The 25,732-nt window shown below is 38.5% G+C and overlaps 1 protein-coding gene across 3 annotated transcripts; it reads left to right on the top strand.

Annotated features, from left to right (window-relative positions):
- The first annotated feature begins 309 nt into the window (after positions 1 to 309).
- cttnbp2nla (CTTNBP2 N-terminal like a) lies at positions 310 to 22,783 on the top strand. Of its 3 annotated transcripts, none has more exons than XM_077197974.1 (5): positions 310 to 435; positions 5,331 to 5,438; positions 19,316 to 19,588; positions 19,757 to 19,864; positions 20,633 to 22,783. In XM_077197974.1, the coding sequence occupies exons 1-5, from the start codon at positions 421 to 423 to the stop codon at positions 21,692 to 21,694; spliced, it is 1,566 nt and encodes a 521-aa protein (XP_077054089.1). In that variant the 5' UTR covers positions 310 to 420; the 3' UTR covers positions 21,695 to 22,783. The 3 variants fall into 3 exon arrangements, with proteins under 3 accessions (XP_077054089.1, XP_077054090.1, XP_077054088.1); XM_077197975.1 differs by having other exon boundaries at positions 328 to 435; positions 5,334 to 5,438; XM_077197973.1 differs by lacking the exon at positions 310 to 435 and having other exon boundaries at positions 5,105 to 5,438.
- Positions 22,784 to 25,732: the final 2,949 nt, after the last annotated feature.

Genomic DNA, 25,732 nt, shown 5'->3' with positions numbered 1-25,732 from the left:
TGGCACACATGTATTGCGTTAAACTATCCCGTCTACATTTTTTCAACATTTAAAATGACTTTTAGAGTGAGCGCCTAGTTAACTCGACTCTGATACTACAAAACTTGATTTTTTCTTCTTCACAGAAACCGTTTCAAATATGGCATGATTAAAGTAATGGTGGGAGTTGAGAACCGAATATTACTTTCAGCTCTCATTGCCGCACAAAGAATCCCATTTTATAAACTTTTCACGTTAAGTCCCGCCTCCTGTCTCTGCGTCTCATTTCTCATTGGCCCTTTGTGCCTAAACACTTCGATCTGATTGGCTGTTTAAGATGTCCGTTTGCGTTCTTTCACGGCAGATGAACTTCTTCGGTGAAGCCGATCTTCAACAACGGTGCTGCTCGATGAGCGATATTGGAAGCTGATCAAACCTGGGATGGCACCCACAACGGTGAGAATGTCCTCTTTATAACATATGACTTAAGATTTATAAAGAAAGAAATTAAGTAGAATAAAATGAGTACGAGAGGAAGAGAAAGTATTTTTTTGTTGTTGCAAAGACAGGATACAGATTGTGTGAATAGTTAATGCTGATTACAGTTTAAAATAGCCGACAGTTCTGACAGCAACTGTTTTAAAAACGCAACAGTAGTTTGGAGTTTGTTATATGAGCAGCTGTACATGAAAGGAATAAACAACTGTTCAAATAGTCGGGTTTTTAAAGTAAACAGTAATCTGATTTTTTTCTTTCGTAACTGATTTTTGCTTGTCAGATCTGCATATTTGTAAAAGGCTGTGTCTCAAAACGGAGTGAACTTTCTAAGTTACCCAGGCAGCATTTTTCTTTTTGTCTATCAATAGGCGCGTGCATCATTTTTGGCCATCAGAAATGCTGCACGCACATATGATGCCCTAAACTGCATTCTACTGTAGATAGGCAGTACACCGGGTTTGGAGGCCTGACGCCAAAGAATGTCGACTAAAAAGAGGAACTTTGGGTCACACTTTAGTTTAGGGTCCAATTCTCACTATTAACTAACTAATAACTACGACTTTAGCCTCAATGAACTCCTAATTGCTTATTAATAGTTAGTAAGATAGTTGTTAAGTTCAGGAATGAGATTAAGGGAAGTAGAATATGGTCATGCAGAATAAGGCATTAATATGTGCTTTATACGTACTAATAAACAGCCACTATTCTAGTAATACGCATGCTAATAAGCAACTAATTAACAGTGAGAATTGGACCCTAAACTAAAGCGTTACCGAACTTTGAAATGTTTTACAGTATACTATAAAATAAAATACAATAAATACAATACTTTTTCAATATAGTATATGCTCAAAATACTATCATTGATTTTTTTCATTGTTGTATATATTCGAAATCCTATTTGCACAGTAATATTTTGTACTATTTAAATGTTTTAGCAGTTATAAATATTACACTTTATGCAGTCTGTACAGCTGATCACATCAACAGGCAGTTGACATTGGGACATCTGTTTTGTAGCTCACAAGCATCTTGAGGATTAAATTAATTACCCTCTGACATGTCGGGTGAGCTTGCCTTGAACACTGACTGCTTCAGTCTAGCTCCGGGGAAAATGCTGGGTTATTTAAGAAGCATTTGGGCCGATGTTGAATGCTGTAGAACCCTTTAATTCAGAGAGGCATGGGCACCATTAAAGAGGAAATGCCAAATTAGTCAACCATGAAGAACAATATAATCCCCTAGTGCTTATAAAAGAAAGGTTTTGTAGATTCATAAAAATCTATGAGAATGTATTTTTATCATCTTTTCCTCATGACCATAATGATTCATGCTGAATCACAAGTTTTAGTAGAGACATTGTCTAAAAAAGCAAGTGAGTCTAGTTTAGAGGTCTAAAAGTATTTTTCACACTTGATCTATGACTGTTTAGTTCAATGCATCATATCATTTTCCTTTTTATAAAAGGCAAAGTGAAGTTGTGAAATTAGCGTGTATAAACTATGGCTTTGCGTTGAAGCGCTTCAAATTAGCGCTGTTTGAAGGGGTAAACCGCAAACCATGAAAGCTTTCTTGCATACTCATGACCTCAGATCTAGTACGCAGTTCCCATCGGTGCACAATACATCAAAAGGAACCTGACTGCTATTTGCAAGGACAAGTTTGACTGAAGGTTGCAAACACAGATGAAAGGGAGAATTTGAATGCACTGCAAAGTACAGTAATGCGATTTTTATGGGAGCTCTGACGTGGAAGTCAAGCTTCCAAGTTTCAGCTGGAGCACGGTAGCTGGACGTCTTCCGGCCTCAGGCATATTATGTAACACTCAGAGACTCCTGGATCGTGACTTCATGATGTGGAAACTTTGGCTAACCACACAAATCTCAACATGAAGCACCATTAAAAGCAAAGTGGGGTCAGAGCGAAGAAATCTCGATTCAGTTTCATAAGATTATTTCAGCTGAGGCTTGCAGCGCAGGGTCAAAGCATTTATGGTGCGCAAAGCTATATGGGAAAGTGAAATTCGATGCTTTCAAGGTTGTCCATGCGCAATTACTGAGTATTTAGAAGTGAGGGCTCGGGAAGGAATTTCAGGCAATCTTACCCTACCAACAACAAGTCTCTTTCACTGGCTGTCTATCAATAGAAAAGTCATGGAATGCTGCTTTAGCATTGATGTATGAAAGATGCTTTGACTCATAAGAATAAAATGGAAAAAATGACCTGCTTTTTTCTTTTCCTGTGAACTGCACAGAAAGAAACACAACATGGGAATGGGAGTTTTTCCTGAGATCACAGCTCTGATCTGTAGCCATTGTGTTCTCGGGAAAGCCTGTTAAAGGGATAGTTCTCCCTAAAATGGAATTTAAGTCATAATTTACTTAAACTGGTGTTGTTCTAATGCCGTATGCTCTTCTTTCTTTTATGGACCACAAAAGGAGAAGAAGAAAAAAATGTCCCGCTGGCACTCATCCATATGATGGCAGTGATTAACAACCAACATCAAGCTTTAAAAAAACCAAAAAAAAACAGTTTCACAGATTGATCACACATGACACATGTTGTATATGTGTTCTGGGGGTATACGATAGGATTTAGTGAAAATTTGCCAAAATTCAATGTATTTACTTAAGGAAAGTGACCATGGCCGTTAGTCTTCTTTACACAGCTACATGACGTGCACGTTTGTGAGACTCTATTAGCACTGCAGTTCACTCCGTCTTGCCCAGAAAATACACTCAAGTTGTGAGAAATCAAGATCAAAAACACTGAAATACAACGCCTAGAAATCCTCAAAAAGTCAAATATCACCGGTCCGGAACTCCGCTTGTCTGACGACAGTCAGAATTATAGTTTACAGATATGAACACAACAGATATATCTATCCCAGAGAAGAAGGCACATGGGTTGTGTTTCATGTCAAATTTTTGCTCATCTTGATTTCTCACAACTTGTGTGCTTGTTATAAGGTAGTTGGAGTGAGCAGCTGTGCTAATCGAGTCTCACGAATGCGCACGTCATGCAGAAAAGACCAGTGGCCAAGGTCAAGAATTTTGTTAAATTATACATTAAATTTGTTTTTCACCAAAAACTATTTATACCCCTAGATCAGGCTGCCAATTTATTGCAAGTTCTAAAAAAATCAAGTAATGGAAAGGTTAATTAATCATGCCACTTGATTGGTAGGTAGGCTACATTTTCCTACTATCCTACTTTCAAAATCAAGTATCCATTGTCCTACTTTTTCCTAAGTAATTCAATTCTGTCTGTTTCACGCTGTTAAGAGCACAGCAGAAACTTTTTTTTAACAATTATTTATACAATATAAAAACTACTTTTTCGAGAAACCTAAAATGTGCTTCTAAAATAATTATACTATCATTCAAAAGTTTTTTTTTTGAAAGACATTAATACTTTTATTCAGCATGGATGCATTCAGTTGCTCAAAAGTGACCATTTAAAATGTTACAAATATATATATCTATTTAAATGCTCTATTAAAACATTATATTAATCTATAACAACAATAATAATGTAGCCTAATAAATGTTTCTTGAGCACTAATTTAGCATATTAGAATGATTTCTGATAGGGATGCACCGATACCGATACCAGTATCGGTATCGGGCCCGATACCAAGCTCATGTACTTGTACTCGTACTCGTAAAAATACCCCGATACCAAAGACCGATACCTCACGTATATCCTTAGCTTATATTTCTTAATTCTTATGAACACTCTTCCTGCAGTTATAGTGTTGCTAGATTTAATAGTACACTCTAATATTTCACTTTACACTTTCGGCTGTGATTACATTGTTACTCAGTGTTATGTTAAACATTTGTTCTGTGATTTCTTTGGCACCTTATGACAAATTTGATTGTCTTGTTGTCTGTGATTTCTTTAGCACTTTGACAACTTTGTGACAGGCAGGTAAAAATTACATTCATTATGTCCTTGGTTTTGCCCTTTGGAGGTTATTGGACACTGTGAAATTTGGGCTTTGAAAATTTGTGATAAGCACAATAAGAATTATTTATTTTTTTAAGTTTATTTAAGTTGTTGAAAATAAAGATGCTGATTTGTTCATTAGTCTCATTGTGTTGTTCTTAGAAAATGGCCACATAAAACGAGAACCCCCCCAGTACAACAGGCATCGGTATCGGTATCGGCGAGTACCAGGAAAAAAATATCGGTACTCGTACTCGACCCTTAAAAAGTGGTATCGGTGCATCCCTAATTTCTGAAGGATCATGTGACACTGAAGACTGGAGGAATGATGCTGAAAATTCAGCTTTCAAATAGAAAAAAACTTATTTTAACTTGTAATAATATTTCACAATGTTACTGTTTTTATTGTATTTTTGATCAAATGAATGCCACCTTTGTGAGCATAAGAAACTTCTTTCAGACCTCAAACTTTTAAACATTAGTGTGTGAGTGACAAATATGCATGCAAGTTGATATTTAATGACACCGGTAAACTGTAAACATTTGCATGCTGCATTCATACAGAAAACAAAAAGGAAAATGATTTAGTGCACTTGTTTACTGTGGGTTTGTCTTGTTTATTTCATTATAATGTGCATTGAATAAGCAGCACACTGTACAATCAAGACAAGCACATCAATATTATAGCAGACTGGAGTAATTTGGTCTGCAGATGGGAAATAAAGGAGAGGATTTGTAGACTTTGTTGCCTGACTGCATGTTTTTCCAAACAATTTATTCTAAACTTTGCTCTAATATAGTGTATGGTTTGTTGGAAACAGTCATTAGAATCCCTGAACACTTTTGAGTATTATTTCGTATTTTTTCTAACACTCATTTGCTGTGTTTTGTTCTCTTTTCAGGAGGCGAGGCTAAACGTGGAGGCTCTGAGTAAGAGAGACGTGCTGCTGCTCTTCAGTGTTCTTGAGGGAGAGCTGGAGGCTAGAGACTTTGTCATACAGGCACTCAAGGTTAGTGCAGTCGCTTCAGTGCTGATGCAGGACAAGAATGTTTCTTTATTTTCTTTGTAAGCTGCAATCTATGGCAGTATGGGCAAATCATGCTACTCTTGTTTCTTAAAGGAACAGTTCACCAAAAAAATAAGGTTTATCATTATTTATGTAGCCATTAGAGGTCGACCGATTGATCGGTTTTTACAATTAATCAGCAGCGAAAACCAATTGTTCCAGCAATCCATACAAAAACAAAACAATAGTTTTTCCGGGTTGCGTCCGTTGCTGGAGCGACTGAGAAGGGTTATACAGTATGAGAGCGGCCACTAGAGGCGAAATAAAAACTATAACTGATCCTCGTGGAGTTTGTTTTGACACGTGAGGCCGCACAGAGCGCGACAATTCTTGCATTTCACTGCTGTGGCTTTTGTGTAGATATTTAAAGATGGCCATCTTTTAGCATGACTGTTTAGATTGAAATGAAATGGTAACAGTTTACAATGAGATTCCATTTTCAACATTAACCAAAGTTAATAAAAGTATTGTTCATTTTTATCTCTTAACATTAGTTAATGCACTATGAATTAACATGAATGATCACGGTATAATCAAAATATTAATATTTTTTGAATTTAAAAAGTAAAGTACCGTTTATTATACCGTTTAGTACTTCTATTTTTTCCTTACATTTTTGTATTAAAGTTCAGCACTTTTTTATGTGTTATGTTTGTTTTTATTCATTATCCATTACAAACTATCGGTTGATTAATCGGTTATCGGGCAGCGTGGTCCAACCTAGTTATCGAGATTTCACTCAATTATATTCATTTAAAATACATTTTTGTCAATAATACTAATAAATCAATACTTCAATAATGATATGCCTCAATTATTGTTTATTGACAGTCAGTAGTTCGCTGTCAAACAGGTTTATCTCTACGCACAGCAGACTAGATATCCAGGAGAGACAGCTTTATCACTCAATGAAATCCAGATGTCTGTCTGGTTCATAGCTCAATCGTGCACGCTAGCATATTAACGTTAACATCCTGTTAGTGTATTAAACATCAGTGCATAGTTTATCTACAACAGAAGCTCAGTTTATATAAGATATGTAAAAGCTAAACATTTAAAAAGATAATTTTAGCCTTGGTTGATGGCGTTGGCTACGCAGAGTTCTTGGTTAGCTGTGCAACAAACATCTCACACAGTTTTTGGGATAGTTGCCGAGAACCTCTACTCAAATAGATGCCATAGTGATGGATATTTGATCATACCCACCGTTTGTTGTTCTTCCTGTCTGAACTTAAGTGTTTTGCTATTTGCTGCCTTTCCAATTTAACTGCATTCTCAAGTTATTTTCAATTCAACGTTCATCAACTTTTAATTAAAGCCGACTGGATCTCATTTTACCTTGCTTTTCCATCAGACTGTTTCTGTTCAGGACTCCTACTACATTCCAACACTGTTGCTGGGCCTCATCCCACTCTTCTGGTGGACACCAGGCTTACAAACGCAGCTCAGCAGACACAACTACATTTTTTTTAAGTACTTTAAAGTATCATGTAAATATATAGCAATTCAGTTATATTATATTGGTGAATCTCACAACAACAAAAAAACTGTTGAGGTGTGTTTGAAGGGTTGAAGCAGAACAGCGGCTCTCCAGGATCATCCCTGATGTACACAATAAGTGCATTGTATCAAATGATTAATTTAAATGTAAGACATAGCCTAGTAGTTAAAGACACCTAATATAAAGTGGGACCCATATTATATATATATAAAGTGGATTTACTTATTTGGCAATTTAGGACTGACTCAGAATCAGCCAGACAGTGAGACAGAGACCACTTCCTTTTTGAGCATATCCTCTGCGTCAGTACAAACGCCAATACTCTGGGCTCCTGGTTTTAGTCCAAAATACGCTTTGAATGTTATTTGTTCTCTGCATAAACACGCACAAACATGTCAAACATTATTACGCACATTTCCTGTTGTCTAGTATCTGCTTTAAACTTTATTGTAGTGCCGTTGGTTCATCTGATCATGTTAGCATGGTAATAAAACTCAGCATCTGTGCTCTCAGATCATGTTTTTTTTGTGGTAAAGCTGTCTGGAAGGCTGCACAGATATTATCTGCTGCATTCCTGCTCTTTAAAGCATTGGACTGAGGCTATGCGAGTGTCACAAACGGTAGATTTTGGGTATTAACTGCTCTTTTGAATCACTTTTAAGTGACTTCTTAACTAGATGGCGTATATTTAACCCAACTGCATATTTCTTCTAAAACTCTCTGTGTTTTTTTGGGGCGATGTTCTGGCATGCTGGGATTACAATCTCTGTCAGTCATTGCCTGCTTTGAATGAGGTCATTAAGGCATGAGTTTTCTGCTTCGACTCTCTCAAACACACACACGCATTACAATTGTCCCTTATGCATTTGGTCAAAAGAAAAAAATCAGGAGGGGAGAAGTCACATCATAACAGCCCCTAATCTCGGTATAACTTCATTAGCCATGCTAATAGTACATACAAACACAATTCATTATTCCCTTATGGTGCTTTCTCTGAAAAAAAAAAAAAAAGGTGGAACTAAATAGTATTTTGCTCAAATAATCGTTTCCATACTTATTTATGCCCATTAGCAGCTATTGACGTTTCAGGGAAACCTTGAAAACATTACATGACTAACAAGAAAATAGTTTTAAATAGTTAGACTTTGAGTTCAAGAAAGAATGCCTCCCAGGTGTCCATCTCAAAGTTGAAAGTAAGTTTTATGCATCTTATAAACATTGAAAAATGGCTTCATGTTTTTTTTTTTTTTGTCATTTGAGGAGCTAGCATGGAGGATGTTGGGAGTGCAAATAGCAGATACCAAAAGTATCTCACTCAGTATGTCAGTATGTTGTTTACTTTTATCCCTGGTCACTTTAATTTTATTAGTGAAGATATATGTTATCTTTCTCTATCAGGTACACACGCTCTCTCTCTCTCTCTCTCTCTCTCTCTCTCTCTCTCTCTCTCTCTCTCTCTCTCTCTCTCTCACACACACGCACACACACACAAAGGCTGTTTGAGGCACCAGACTGGCTGACTTATCTTAAGTCATTAGTAAGGTTAATCTTCTCAAGGCCCCCGTAATTGCTCAAGCTTTAGCCTAAAAACACACACACACACACACACAAAGAATCATACATATAGAATGGAAAGTAGACATCTATTAACTTGACAAACAAAATAGTTTGCACACAGAACAGCTGTTGTTTATTTGGAGCTTACAGTACCTTGTATTCAAGGAAAGAGCTTGAATAGTACTTTCAAGTCCCTTTATTTTAGATTAGATTTTGTGCCAGATTTGTATTGCAGAATAGAAGAATTTTAAAACAAGAAAACATAATAATCTAAAATAAAATATATAGAATAGAATAAAATAGATCAGAGTGTTGTACAGCAACGACACATTGAAATTGCCATGAAATTCTTCTTTTTATGACTAGACTAAATTCACCTTTTAGTCTGATTCTTCTTTTTAAACATCTAAAATACTGGATGTTTGTTTTGGGCTTATTTCTATTTTGTGTGAACTAGAAGAGCCTACAAGACAGCTATGGAATTCTACAGGTCTCAGGACCATTCTGTCTTTCTTTTCTTTCCTGTTTTGATTTTGACTTTCTTTAAATTGACCTGTGTCATGTTGCAATCCCTTTTGACCTTTCTTTCCCCCACTTTTCATTTTTAACTTCACTATCAATTTAAATCAAAGCGGTTAAATAATATTTGACTTATTATGTAACAATTCCTAGATGCTTATCTTCAAGATGTCTACTTCAGAAACGCCTTTCCTTACTTTTTATTTTTTCCCTTCAGTTTCTCTTTTTTCCATATAATATACAGGATCTTTTCTAAAACAGGGAATTTAGCCCTTTGATTTTCCCACTAACTTCCAATATTTTTCAGTAGGGAATACATCACAACTGGAAAGAAAATTGCATTCAGCAAAGACCAACGACATTCATCTTTAAAGCTGCTGTATGTATTTTTACAGTATTAAAATGCTTTTTTAAAGCACCAAGCTTTCATTAAAGTATTGATGATAATGTTACCCACCTTCATTCTCATATGTCTTGTTAAGCACCGCCAGAAGGACAAAACCACAGGTTTTACTCTGTTTCTACCTCACCCTTTCTGCTTCAGAGACTGTGAAACACTCATTCATTGTGGCACAGCACATTTATCTGTTCTAGCATCAGCACCAAAGAGGTTCACAAAGAATCAAAGTGTACACTTGTTTACCACATTAATCATGGCTAGTGTGTGTGTTTCCGATAATCCGGTTTCTGTAGAAATAGAATCTTAGAACTGCCTCAAATGACAAGGTTTATTGTTTCTGGACTTTAGTAAAGCATTAAAACACAAATACCACACACTTACCAGATGGACATGCATGTTACAACTTTAATCTATCAATCTAAGAGCAGATGAGTCGAGTAGATTTAAAAATGCGGTAGAGAATATATATATATATACAGGTCCTTCTCAAAAAATTAGCATATTGTGATAAAATTCATTATTTTCCATAATGTAATGATAAAAATTAAACTTTCATATATTTTAGATTCATTGCACACCAACTGAAATATTTCAGGTCTTTTATTGTTTTAATACTGATGATTTTGGCATACAGCTCATGAAAACCCAAAATTCCTATCTCAAAAAATTAGCATATTTCATCCGACCAATAAAAGAAGTGTTTTTAATACAAAAAAAGTCAACCTTCAAATAATTATGTTCAGTTATGCACTCAATACTTGGTCGGGAATCCTTTTGCAGAAATGACTGCTTCAATGCGGCGTGGCATGGAGGCAATCAGCCTGTGGCACTGCTGAGGTGTTATGGAGGCCCAGGATACTTCGATAGAGGCATTAAGCTCATCCAGAGTGTTGGGTCTTGCGTCTCTCAACTTTCTCTTCACAATATCCCACAGATTCTCTATGGGGTTCAGGTCAGGAGAGTTGGCAGGCCAATTGAGCACAGTAATACCATGGTCAGTAAACCATTTACCAGTGGTTTTGGCACTGTGAGCAGGTGCCAGGTCGTGCTGAAAAATGAAATCTTCATCTCCATAAAGCTTTTCAGCAGATGGAAGCATGAAGTTCTCCAAAATCTCCTGATAGCTAGCTGCATTGACCCTGCCCTTGATAAAACACAGTGGACCAACACCAGCAGCTGACATGGCACCCCAGACCATCACTGACTGTGGGTACTTGACACTGGACTTCAGGCATTTTGGCATTTCCTTCTCCCCAGTCTTCCTCCAGACTCTGGCACCTTGATTTACAAATGACATGCAAAATTTGCTTTCATCCGAAAAAAGTACTTTGGACCACTGAGCAACAGTCCAGTGCTGCTTCTCTGTAGCCCAGGTCAGGCGCTTCTGCCGCTGTTTCTGGTTCAAAAGTGGCTTGACCTGGGGAATGCGGCACCTGTAGCCCATTTCCTGCACACGCCTGTGCACGGTGGCTCTGGATGTTTCTACTCCAGACTCAGTCCACTGCTCCCGCAGGTCCCCCAAGGTCTGGAATCGGTCCTTCTCCACAATCTTCCTCAGGGTCCGGTCACCTCTTCTCGTTGTGCAGCGTTTTTTGCCACACTTTTTCCTTCCCACAGACTTCCCACTGAGGTGCCTTGATACAGCACTCTCCGTCTTTCTGTGTCTTACCCTCTTGCTTGAGGGTGACAATGATGGCCTTCTGGACAGCAGTCAGGTCGGCAGTCTTACCCATGATTGCGGTTTTGAGTTTTTAAAAGCCTCAGGAATCTTTTGCAGGTGTTTAGAGTTAATAAGTTGATTCAGATGATTAGGTTAATACCTCGTTTAGAGACCCTTTTCATGATATGCTAATTATTTGAAGGTTGACTTTTTTTGTATTAAAAACACTTCTTTTATTGGTCGGATGAAATATGCTAATTTTTTGAGATAGGAATTTTGGGTTTTCATGAGCTGTATCCCAAAATCATCAGTATTAAAACAATAAAAGACCTGAAATATTTCAGTTGGTGTGCAATGAATCTAAAATATATGAAAGTTTAATTTTTATCATTACATTATGGAAAATAATGAACTTTATCACAATATGCTAATTTTTTGAGAAGGACCTGTATATATATATATATATATATATAAATATCTCAAGACATGACATGTTAAAAACAGTCTTAAAAACTTTTAAACTGTTCTATTCTACTATATTCAGCTTTTTGGCAGTTATAATTATTTATGGTCAGTAAATTTTCATCTTCCATTGGCAGTTGTGGAAAAGCGTTAATGATGGTACCTGGTGTGTGTTTAGATGCATATCCATCTGTGTCTCTTTACCCCTCCTCCTGACATTCATTTTCATACCTCTATTCCCTGTAGACGTCTAGTCATTTTTCAACAGCTCCCACTCTCACAGCTTTCAGCTGAAATCACCAAATTTCATCCCTCTTTTCTTTTTACGTTTAAAGGGTTAGTTCGCCCATTTAAGACATGAAGTTGTATGGAATCCTTACCAGCACTATAGTGCATACACACTGACCCACTCTGTAGTCACCTCCCTGGTCAGAGTTTTGGCCGCTGGAAGTTTTTCAAGAAAGTAATCCCGGTTAGTTTCCGGAGCCTCAAAACTGTGCGTTTTTACGTGAAAAAATTATTTGCGTTTCAAAGCTTGATTAATTTAACACAAAAAAAAACACGCCGGTCAAAATTCATACCTCAGTTTTAATCGGCACTATTTTCTTTCCATTTCTATCAATCCGCGCTGCTGTCAACGTCAACAGTGCACACGTTCCGATCAGCTGTTGATAGCGCGCGACTCGCTGACAACATGTCTGACTGCGAAACTTCTGATGATGAAACCAATTTTCGCACAATGTCAGACGGAACAGGATGCACCGATCCACATTTTTTCACTTCCGATCCGATCCCGATACTTGAATTTGGATATCGGCCGATACCGATACTATACCGATACCAGACCTGTGTTTGCTTTAATGTTATTATTAGCATTATTGTTGATTTTATATGATGCTGTAATAAACTCCTCTCAACAGGCAAGTATGATATGTACGTATGTATGCATGTATGTCCCAAAAGGCAACTTGAGGTAAGTATAATGTCAGAAAAACAGGAAATCCTGTTAACAGGAAAAATCCCATTCTGAAAAGAAATATGCAACTGTCTGTAAGGGTTTCAAATTGATTGTCATGTCAATATTTATTAAATAAGAAAAGTGCAAGTGTAAACATCTTACACACATACTATCAATAAAACAGTGTGCATCTCATTCTGAACAGCACAAATGTCATTCTGAACAGCACAAATATCTCATTCTGAACAGCACAAATATCTCATTCTGAACAGCACAAATATCTCATTCTGAACAGCACAAATCAAGTACACTGCCTCTTGTAGTTTTAAAAATCATGTCTCAAATATAAGAAAAGTGCAATAACTGTAATCTGTAAACATCTTACACACGCACGCACGCACACACACACATACTCTCTTTATCAATAAAACAGTGTACATCTGAACAGCACAAATCAAGTACACTGGCTCTTGTAGCATCAACACATCAAGGTTTTAAAATGTAAAATATTTGAAATAAGAAAAGTGCAATAATAACTGTAAACATCTCTCACACACACACTAACACACACTCTATCAATAAAACAGTGTGCATCTGAACAGCACAAATCAAGTACACTGGCTCTTGTAGCATCAACACATCAATGTTTTAAAATGTAAAATATTTGAAATATAAGAAAAGTGCAATAACTGTAAACATCTCTCTCTCACACACACTCACACACACACACACACAAACACACACACACTTTATCAATAAAACAGTGTGCATCTGAACAGCACAAATCAAGTACAGTAGGAGGTTTGGCACTGAAGATGACCTGGATTAAGCTTAACGCCAGAGTCTAACTATTCTTCAAAAGAAAACAATAAAAAGTAAATGACTCCTCAAAAAGTTAACACCGAGGAAGTGATGTAGTGTCCAACAAATCTCACTTAAACATTGGCAGGTTCTTTTTGAGGAATATGAGCATTTCTGCTCTCTCTGCTGTCAGACGATTCCTCTTTTCATCCACGATATTGGATGCCGTGCTAAACAGTCTTTCGCTTTCCACACTGGTTGAAGGGGCACTCAGGAACTTTACCGCAACAGCAGCAAGGAGAGGAAAGTGAGCATGGTTGTTTGCCCAGTACTGGAAAGGGCTGTCTTTCTCGCCCATCATTGGTTCTTTCAAATACATTTGCATTTGAATAACCGCTGCCTGGGTACCTACTGCAGGTTCATCATGCTCCTCCAGAATTCTGTCGTACAGACTGCTGAACCTGCTCTTACTTGTGCTTGCAGGAGAACCAGTACTTGGACCAGCTTCCATGCGAGCAACCTTTTCTGCTGGCTCTGCCTCTGTTGCTCCTGCTTCATCAGCTGATGCCCTGAGCAGTACTTGCTCCATCTTCTCAAGCTCTTGTGTCAGGAGAGCCTTCGCACTCCTGGCAGTTTCTTCACCCATAAAGAATCTGACACAAAAAATAAATGGGTTGAGTACAACTTTATTTGTTGCTGCTGCAAGAACCCAGCCTGCATGCATGTACATAGCCACCTCCCCCCTTATCCAATTAATTGTAGGCCACATTAACAATCAATCAACATGTAGTTTTGGTTTTGTAGTCAGGATTTAACTTTTTCCGTTTTAAAACTTAGCCAACATTAATAAATAGGGCATTAATAAAAATATGACTGACTCACCTATCTTTGTATCAAGCGTCCACTAAAGTGGCAACTGCATAGAGGGGTTCACTTTCGATGCTGCTGAATCGCCTGCTGACAGCTTGGAGGAGCGTGCTTTTCATTGTTTTGATGCCGCTGTCAGTACTGTTCTCTTCGGCGAGCAGGCGTGTTAAAACGGTGACGGCTGGGATTACGTCGGCTGCAGTGGAGGTCGCTGAGCTGATTTTCCTGGTTAACTCCTCGAAGGTCTCCAGCACAGTTACTATTTTTTCAAGCAAACCCCACTCGTTGGCTGACAATGTTGCTGGCAAGTTGTGGTCGGCAGCATATGCACAGAGAGGTCGCTTCTCTTTCAGAAGGCTCTTGATCATATAGAAGGAGCTGTTCCATCTTGTTTGAACATCTTGAACAAGACGAGTTGGGGTGGTCGCGGTTCCCGTACCTTGCATTTCATGCTGCAGGTCTTCCAAGCGAGACTGTGCGAGTTGTGAATGCTTGAAATGTCCTACGATCTTCCTGCTGTTTGCTAATGCATCACTAACGCTGCGTTGTGACATTAGTCCCTCGTGCACAACGAGCTGCAACGAGTGAGCAAAACAGCTCAAATTAGGAACTGCCAAGTCTTCCATCGCAGCCTTCATATTACGTGCATTGTCCCGTAGAATGGCATGCACTTTTTCCAGAGGGATCTCCCAGTGATTTAACATCTCTGAAATGGAGGCTGCGATTGTAGCTCGGTTGTGTGAACCCCTGCACTTTTTTACCTGAAGCACCGCACTGCAGTGGCTATGTGTATCTGAGTCAACCCAGTGCACTGTGAGGCTTATCAGCGACATTGGGCAGACATCTGAAGTCCAAATATCTGTAGTAAAGCTCAGGGCTGGGACTCCTTTTAACTTCTCAGCTAATTTGTTTGACACTCGGCTGTATAGTTCAGGTAGCGCAGTCTCTGATAAATATCTCCTGGATGGTAAACTATACCGTGGCTGCAAGTGTTCAATCAGGCTGCGAAATCCAGGGTTTTCCACCACTGATAACGGTTGGTCATCGAGTACGATGAAGTTGAGCAACTTTTCGGTAATCCCTTTAGCCTTTACGTTGTCTGCCTGGAGTTTACCTTGCTTTTGGAATGACTCCAAAAGTGATTCCTGACGGCTCCCGTTGTCTTTCTGCCCCCTGGCTAAAAAATCCTCGTGCTCTTTAATGTGGTGCTTTTTTAAATGTTTGATAGCGTTCGTTGTGTTGTACGACGCGAGGGAGCTTCCGCCTCGCTGAATAACGGCTTTGCAAACATTGCATTTCGCGGTCTTGCTCTGGGGTGTTTCCAGTGAAAAGTATTTCCACACAGCGGACATTTTTTAGCTAGCCACAATGCTGCTCAATACTATCCTGCTAGCTGGCTGCAAACTGCGGAATGGATTTCCTGAGCGGTCTCATAACTCTGTGTCTCATTGAGCCGCGCCTCCGTTCAGCAAAATCCATTCCACAGTTTGCAGCCAGCTAGCAGACTCGCCGGCGGGAATCACTTTTGGAGTCATTTCAGCAGACAACATTAAAGCGCAGACATGGGTCATGGATATCGGATATCAACGCAGGTTGGATCGGGAAAATCCGATACCTGAATTACGCTGGTATCGGTCCCGATACCGATACTGGATCGGATCGGTCCCATCCCCGATGAAAGTAATTTTAGCACAACGCCAAAGGGATACCTTTATAAACCGGAGTATACCGATGCCGGACTTGTGTGTGTGTTCAATCAAATAGTTTTCTCAGCAAATTGTACCTATATCCCTATATACTGTTTCTATATAAGACATATTTTCACGTGTTTTCCACTGGAGTCTAAACATCAGCTTGTTTACCGTACAGTTTAGACATGGGATCATAAAGTTAGTAAATAGAGCTTAACCTCGGTACTGGTACAGCAAAACTCTTTAAAATCAGTTTTTTTCTTTTTCCTCCTTGGTTGGGGATGTAATCGTCTTCGCTGAAGTGAGCACTGCACACACGATAATCCTTGATTCTGGATATTTTAGCTCCCGCAGAGTAGCCGATGGCAACCAGCCAAAGCTGTCTCGTAGCTGCTATATCCGAAACAGGAAAACGATGGAATCTGAATGAAGCTTTGAAACGCGAATAATTTTTTCACGTAAAAACGCACCGTTTTGAGGCCCCGGAAACTAACCGGGAGTACTTTCTTGAAAAACTTCCAGCGGCCAAAACTGACCAGGGAGGTGACTACAGAGTGGGTCAGTGTGTATGCACTATATTACTGGTAAGGATTCCATACAACTTCATGTCTTAAATGGGCGAACTAACCCTTTAAGCTCTTTTGTTACAACCAAAAAACGTTTATACGTTTAGGTAACCACACATAGCATCCTAAAGGTCCGGATATACTTCTAGTGAAATTGAAGAACAAACTTGTAAACAGCTTGCCAAAGTGAACTTTCTGGAAAAGTTTGCTCCGACTGGTAAAAACCTTCAAACTACCATCGGTCTATGGTAATGATGTAATAGGTAGGTGTGCTCCGCCTTCTTTGACGTGGAAATCTTCTCTGGTTAATTTCTTCCGTTTAGTTTGTTGCAGTCAGATGTCTCAAAGTAAAAAACATGAATACACTGGAGAGCCACTTTATAGTAATTCTAATTGAAATTCAGATATCAAAAAATCAGATAGTTTAATCAAATCTGATCTGACACAGATCGGAATTTTTCTCCACACGTGTAAAAACACGAATCCGCACGAGATCCGATTTTTTCGCATCCGTTCTGAGGCACTTCCAATTGTAGTTTTAAATCAGAAACATTCAGGAGCATAGAAACTTGTTTTCAACCTCTGCCGTTTTTTTTATTTATAAAACAGCTTCGCTACTGAAATATACATTATAGTCTATATCTAAGCAATGAGGTCTTTACTTTGCTGTTTTTGACAGCTTTACCATTACATGCAGACTCACACAGGTAATTCACACTTACTGTGCGTTCACACCGCCGCCGGCGAGAGCGTCAAAGTGGCCGGAAGTCATTCATTTTCAATGAGAGCCGGTGGCGAGGGCGGCGCGGCGTGTCTTGGACGGTGAGAGCGGTGAGGAGAGTTGAAATCAGGTCAACTTTATGGTAATGCGCCATGACGCGGTTCAGCGGCAACCAATCGGAATGTAGAAGTGCTCCGTTTGAGAGGATTCCAGAGAACGCAGGCCAGGTAACATTGGTTCCGACCACATTAGTTCCCAAGCAAAATGGAGGAGAAGTTAATCCTTTCTGTTGCGGGTTTACCATTGTTATATGACTTGTCCCTGTTTACGTACAGGGACATAAATAAAAAAAGTTGAAAATGAACACAAAAGCCACACCACACAAATTGAATTTATTTATTTTGTTTGCAAAGTAAATATAATTGTTAATCTCTTTCCATCTGTAATTTTCTTACTTCAAAGTTACTTTCACATTTAAAATATATTATTAGGTTAACTTATACCCTACGTGTGGCCAGTCTGCACAAATACTGATCAATATGCTTATTTGCTTGCGGCCGCTTTAAATGAAGTTTAAAAAAAGATCAAGCATTCGATCTACGTCAGAGCATCAGAGCGTCCACAATCTTGCACTGCGTCGTTAGCAGGACGGCGAGAGCGGCAAAATACGCTGTGTGAACGTACAGTTACAGTCTCTCTCTCTCTTTCGTTAATTCCTTTGAATTCTTTCAAATAAAGGAAATCTTACCACGCTACTAAAATAACAACGAAAACTACTGCTATTTTCCAGTCGATTTCTGTTGTCAGATTTAGCACTGCAAACACATCCATGACAGCTTTTAACTTATCCATGCTGGCAAATAATCATGGCCACCCGACGTGAATTATAAAATCATTTTAGTATGACCATTTAAATTTTGCATGGTAAAGTGATCACCAACAGAATCATTTTGGTCGAGAATTAATGTAAACAGAGATATCGGATACCAGTCATGTCTAAAGTGAATGTAAACAGGCGGGATAAACAAAATATGGTGAAAAGATCAGATCTCTGCATGAAGACTTGCAGTGAAAATGCAGCCTGACACTATTTCTTCATGTATTCTAAAGCCACTTGCTTTAAAGCAATATATTGTATAAAATGGTATATAAATAAACGTGACGTGACTAGAGCACCAAATTGCTGGGCTCGTGCAAACATGGCGCTATGATCAGACGCTTTCTTAACTTCTGTTTTCTCACCCTTGGCTGTGTGTTGTGCGTTTAGTTTGGTGTTGAAAGGAAATCACGCAGTACATATTGACATATTCATCTAATCGCCACTGACAGGGATGTTTTCTAACAGTATACCGCTGTGGGATCGGGGTCTTTATGCATCACTGTCCGGGCAACCCTGGGTAACTTTAGCAAGAAAGTATTTTTTTTTTCCTCTGTTGGTCTGGAATTGTCAACATTACTTGAACCCTGTAATATAAGACTCTTCCTAGCTATTGGTGACTCTCTCTTTACTGTTCAACAGTTCCGTTCCTTATCCTTGTGTTGTGGTTTTTTTCTGGGTCAAATCTGAGCCCTTTTAGTTCAGAGTCATTTCAGGAGGTATTAAATTACTCCAGCTGGAACTTTTTTTGGTGTCCCATTCACTGCATTGACCCTACCTAGACTGAAGCAATTGTTTTCATCTCTATATGGACCCCTTGCTTGACCTCTTGCTTAAAACAGCAAATACAGAGAGCTGAACACACACACACACACACATACATATATATATACACAGAGCCTTAGAGAATGGTTTATGTTGCTTTTGGCAGGGTCATATGCTCTGTATCATCTCATTTCCTGTTTAGAAAGCAAGTATGGACTGAGCGTGTCTGTGTGAAAGAGAAAAATGGAGACCGCTTTACAAGACTTGCAAAATGAAATGGAAGCTAAAAAGCTAAAAAAAACTCCCCTTAATACGAAGAAGATATCAGATCTCAAATAGCTGTTTCATGTCAAAAGATTATGGACATTTTGATTTCTTTAAACATATTGTTTAAACTGAAATGTGCAGATATCTAATAAAATCCATCTAAAATAATCAAATAAATCCCTGTTCCTCTGTCTCCTTCTCGCTCCAGGCCCAGCGTAGAGATTCCAACATGTGTGAGAGATATGGCAAATACAACCTGAGCGACCCGTTCCTGGCCCTGCAGAGAGACAGCGAGGTCCTCCAGAGCTCCGGCCAGACCAGGGGAGATGGAAGAAGTTCCTCCCAGAGACGAGAGGGGGTCTGTGGGGCCACGGCTCGCTTGGACCCTTTAGCGGTGCTGAAGCTGGTGGTCGGACACTGCAGAAGGATGCAGGAGAAGATGCTGAAACAGCTGGCAGCTGCCGAGAACAGACACAGGAGGGTGAGTTTATACTGCATCATAGCTAAAGGCCACTGTCATCATCATTACTGATGTGAACATCATATCGTATAAATTGGATTTACCTCAGTGTAGCAGGTCAAGGTGAGATTGGATTGGTTTATAAGCTAATCTTTGTCTCATTCTGTCGCCCCTCTGTGGTGGTTTCAGGTCATTGCTGATCTGGAGGAGGAGAAGAGAAAGCATGCTGAGGATACTGCTGAAGGAGATGATGTCACTTACATTCTGGAGAAGGAGAGAGAGCGCCTCCTGCAGCAGGTACAAAGAACTGATCATATTATATCCTATTATGAGGTAGTCCTAGGAAACAGGCTACAGTTTTCCTTTACCTTAATCAAAATGAGTCTTTGCTCTATTAAAATATATATTGAAACATTATTTTTATTTTTTTATGATTTTTACACATTTACATATGCAAGCTTGGCATCATCTTATTAAACGTGCACTGCACATTTTTGCATATAACACCAAACGTGTTAGATACCACAGAAAATGTAGTTCATTAAAAGACCTGATTGTTAAAGCCTTTGTCAAAAGGTGTTTTATTTAACACAATATTTTATTAAACATGCTTTTTATACACATAACATTTCAAATAAATGCTGTTCTTTTAAACTTCTCATCGAAGTCTGTTTTCAACATTGATAATAATAATGTTTCTTGAGCTGCAAATCAGCATATTTGAATGATTTCTGAAGGATCATGTGACACTGAAGACTGGAGTAATGATGCGGAAAATTCAGCTTTGCATCACAGGAATATATTACATTTCAAAATATATTAAAACAGAAGACATTTTAAATTGTAATAATATTTCTGTTTTTACTGTATTTTTGGTCATTTATTTTTGAGTAAATGCAGCATAAGAGACTTTTTAAAAACATTTAAAATTCTTACAGACCTTAAACTTTTGAACAGTAGCGTATATTCTCTGAAAAAATGTCTCATATTACAAAATGTTTTTGTGTAAATCTATGAATCTATCAGTGTATTTCAGTCTGATTTAGTCTTTATTCACATGTTTAGTTGGAGTTTGAGAAGGCAAAGACGCCCCGAATGGAGAGGGAGATCAAACGACTGCACGATCAGTTAGAAGACCAGCGAGTCCAGCAAAAACAGCTCATGACAGCACTGAGTCGGGAATGCAAACGCTCCGGCACCCGCGCACACGAGGAGTCCAAGCGTGCCAACGAACTCAGCCATCGCCTTGATCGCGAGCGAGCGGCCAATCAGACTCTGAGGGCGGAGCTTGAGGAGGAAAAGAAGCGGGCTATGCAAATGGAGGCGAGGCGAGAGGAGCTGTTGGCCGAGTTTGACACTGAACGGGAGCAGCTTGGGCTGAGAATACGGAAAGAGGAAGCACGCTGTAGCGCACTACAGGAAGAACTAGAGCGATTGAGGAGAGAGATGAGAGATGCTGAGGAGAGATCAGATAAGACCAAGACAAAAATGAACGGACATCTTACTCCTATGGAGGAAGATGCAAGTGTTGAGAAGCAGAGTATGTTAACCAATGGGAGCTGTCCGACCAGTTCACAAGCTCACAGCCTTACAACAAGCAATCAGTCACCAGACGTGCCTAGTATACAAGCTGCTTATCAGGCTGGCATCAACCAGCGATTCCACGCAGCCCGTCACAAGTTCCAAGGCACCAGTGATCAAGATTCTCAGGCCGTCTCTTCCCCTCCGAACAGTCCGCAGGATCTTTTACCCTGTGTGGCTCCACCAGACAACGTTTCATCTAAACAAGCAGCCCGCAGCACTGTCACACAGGCCCTGAGTCGCTTCAGCACTCAGCAAGGTCCCAGCACACCAACACCCCCCAACAGTTCCCCTTTCGGCACAGATTACCGCACGTTGGCCCACTCTGGGATGTTGTCTCCCACCATCAGGTCTCCAACTATTCCCAGAGCTGACAGAGGGAACCCACCTCCGCTCCCACCCAAGAAACCAGGCCTCGCTGAAACGCCACTTTCTCCGGCCACCCTGCGAGCTGCTCACTTGGCTCAAATGTCGGCCGGTTGCGGACACAGCTGCAACCCAGAGAGCAGCAAAGAACCAGACCTGGTGCTGTCATCTAGCGGCTAGCAAGCACAAATGATGAACGATCACGTCAAACACTGTTGATTTCTTTCTTTTTTTTTGTAAGGGAAGTTTCAGGTTTTTTAAATCATTTTGGAAGATTTTAATGATATATTTTCTATGTAAATTTGCAATGTTACAATATCTCATTGAAATGCATGTTGATTGTGTGCATAAATACATTACACATTCTGTATTTTCTGTATGTCATCCATGAGAAAATAAGACATGTTTATCGCTGACAATCACCAGCTTCTATAAATAGTTTTATGTACTGTTATTCTGATAAATATTTATATATAGACACACTACCAAAAGTTTGGGGTCAGTAAGATTTTTTTTTAAAGAAATTAACATTTTTATTCAGGAAGGACGCATGACATTAATCAAGACACTTATGCTACAAATTTCAATCACTCAAATAATCCCGAAAAAAATGTCATGGTTTCCTCAAAAAATTTTATTATAATAATATTTTTCACAACAATATCATTTTTTTAGTCAAATAAATGCAAAATTGGTGAGCATAAGATACTTCTTTCCAAAACATAAAAAAAAAGTTACCAACCCCAAACTTTTGAACTTCTGACCATTTTACCCATCCCTGTCATCTGGTTTATACACTGAACTATATATTTACAGATTGCATGTGCAAACAATCCTTTGCTTTCTCACATAGCAGTTTGTTTTTTGTATATCTTACGACATTGGATATTATTTAGCCTAAATATTCACATCTCGCTCAGAATCATGTAACAGATGTTTGTATCACCTTATAATGTTTTGTTATGTTTATTTTTGAAGTTTTGTATGCTTTTTGTGATATGATATGAATGTTATTTTTGTAACCAATATCATCTATAAATTCTTTGTTAAACTTAGACATGGCCTGGAACAAAATATTTTAGATTTGCATATCTGTACCGCCTAAATCCAGCCAGCAGGGGCCACTGGGTGGTAAAGTTACAGTATCACCCATCCTCAGCCATTTATAGGCTAACACTAGCACACTAGCTTACTGCGCAGTATACACTGTATACTGCCTTCTGTTATGTAAACACATAGTATACAAAATAAAGTTATTTTGAGATTTAATCTGATTTTGTGTATAAATGTGGTACTTGTGGTAGTCTGCTCAAATAATGGTGATGTAAAAAAACTAACAAACATGATATTACTTCATTTGTCACACTAATAAATAGACGGGTCAGGGGTGCATTGCAATATAGAGTATTCATTTTAACATTAAAGGTTAAAGTAAATTCAAATTGACTTTATTATGTTAATTTTATTTTCTGACACTATATATTGACTTCCATTAATAACATGATCAGATCAGCAGTATACATTCAGATTTTTAAAAATTTCATCAAATATTCTTTTTTTCATACATACTTAAAACCAGTAATGACTTTTTAAGTAAAAAACACCTTTAATGTGTTTATTTTGCAATAATGACTGGCTGATTATATGTTATCCTGCCTAAATGGCTATTTACCAAATTATTTGATTGAAATTAAATATTAAGTATAAATTGATTTATGATTTAGGAAGAAATAGCACAAATTACTATTAAAAACATGAAGCACAGCTATGTAAGAAATGTAGAAAGACACGTTTTTTTGGTCTGATTTTTACCAATCAGAAGAATCAAGTCTTCCAGAGAGTTATCTATTAATGAATGTTATTATAAAGTGTTACCTCTTAATGAGCTGATCATATATAAGTCAGCATGAAACAGAGGTTGCGATAGTCTTTTCTTCCCTATTTTGATGTATATCCAAGTGAAACCTGCTTCTCAAACAAGGAAAATGTAGGACGGGACTTGATTTTGTCCATGAGGAATTGATTGGATGGTTGTGGTTTGCTATTGGTCGATCTCATGCGAATGACAGGTTGTCCCACCCTCGCGCCAGTAAACACATCATCAGAGAAGACACTGTAAGAGAGTTATTTCGATTAAATATTACACATGAATTTAAACAAATAAATAATGATGTGCACAGATTAATCATTTATTATAAATATTCCATAAAAAATAGGTGTTAACAATTTTGCTTTTATTGGTGACTTTAAACGCTTACTACAAGCTCAGTACCACAGAAATGAGTTAATGTCAATGTATGATTCTCATTTTGATGTTATAATGAAAGCACAACTGACCCTTAGATCTTCCAGCATCTGCTGTCTTAAACTCGGGACAAAGCGTGTGAAAAATGTGTATGCATCACAAGCATCCATGTGAGACTAACAGGAGCAGGGATCACAGTTTAACCAGCCAGGAGCCTCTCCCTAAATCCTAAATCCCCTCTTTATGTGTGTGTATATGTGTGCGAGTGTGTGTGGCCCGGGAAACAGCGAAGCAAACACGCATGAAGTATGTGCCACTCTGCCCCCCTGGTCACAATGGTCTTACCAGGTTCCAGTCAAGCGCAAATTCACTGCTTATTCAGTTTAGAACTGGGTTCAAAAATATAACTTAAATCTATTTTAAAATGTCTAACTAATATAATATAAATGAAATCTACTATAAAAATCTAATTTGGATTTGTCATTCTTTACATTATGTAATATAATAAAAGTGTAAATAAATAATGAAGTATTTCAATTTTGACTATTCCTTCCATGTCCCTTAAAATATCAGTGCTGCTATTTCTGCTGACTACATTGGTTTATCTGTAGTCGTCCTCTGTGTCAGGAGATGGTCACCCCCTCTGGTGGATGCTGCTAATTAACATTCCTGTTTGGGACAGTAGGTCGAGGTTGCGAGGCCGACAGGGACGCATGCCTGGCCTGGTGAAATCTGTCTCCCACACACTGCTATAATCACCAGCTCCTCTAGATCAGGGGAGGGGAGGGCACTGACCTCTCATACAGAAAGGACATATCACTAATTATTGGTGCACATCCTGGGTCCCAAAGGGTTAAGTATTCTGGTCATACTCTGTTTAGAGACAACAAAATGTTACAAGTGATGCTCTGCACTGTATGAGCTCCAATAGTAGCTACCTTTGGAACTAGATTTGCTATTTAATCAGTATAATGGTGGTTTCTCAGGCAAGTATCACACATTTGGCTAACTTTTGAACCAAAGTATTTTTAAATAATTTGGCACAGGACTTATACTGTAATCTAATATACTGTGTGTATGTATGTATATACATGTCTGTTTCCAAGTCTTTCCTAGAATTCCAAAACTTCTAATACATATTTATATTATTTTAATCTAAGTAAATAAGTGGTATTCAAACAAAACGGATACTATGAAAATGTATCTCCTAATGTGCATATTTCATCTATTAATGATAGATTATTGGCAGGAAGCTAAAGGACAGTCTGAGCTAACGTGACCAGAAACATTCTTTCTGGAGCTCTTGGTTGTTTACTGTGCATTAAAACAGTTCCCCCTCCATTTAATACCAGTGCTGTATTATATGAGCAAGGTGGGGTTATTATATATACTTACAATGTCACGTCTCATATGAGCACTGGCTATTATCTTTGCTGAGAAGATATTCACTGTTATATATAGACTTGCATGGCATGTATGTTGATACCAACACAAACACTGGATGCCTGGCCTAATATTACATAATTATACTGTATACAGTATACTGAAGCATGTTATAAGGTGACAGACAGACAGACAGATAGACAGACATAGATAGATAGATAGATAGATAGATAGATAGATAGATAGATAGATAGATAGATAGATAGATAGATAGATAGATAGATAGATAGATAGATAGATGGATAGACTAAAATTCCAAACACTTTCGAACAATTAAGTGAAGTCACGGCGAGGTACAGCAATATTACATTACTAAATAAGACATACAATGATATTATTATGTTCATCCAAGGTACTACAAAAATGTCACGGTTTTACCATCATTGCAGTGTCCAAAAACGATAGTTCACTTCTTTGTAAGTTGTGGGAGTAACGCCTTTGCGCCTGACAGTGTGTTGAAAAGCGCGGCTGTTATCTGTGACAGCATCAGGAAATGTGTGTTGACGCGCGCTCATTCATCTCGTCTCCTC

This window comes from Siphateles boraxobius, unplaced genomic scaffold, assembly GCF_051911475.1.
Source record: "Siphateles boraxobius isolate OS27281-9 unplaced genomic scaffold, OSU_SipBor_1 41, whole genome shotgun sequence".
NCBI lineage: Eukaryota > Metazoa > Chordata > Actinopteri > Cypriniformes > Leuciscidae > Siphateles > Siphateles boraxobius.
This window is presented reverse-complemented; position numbering and strand designations above follow the sequence as displayed.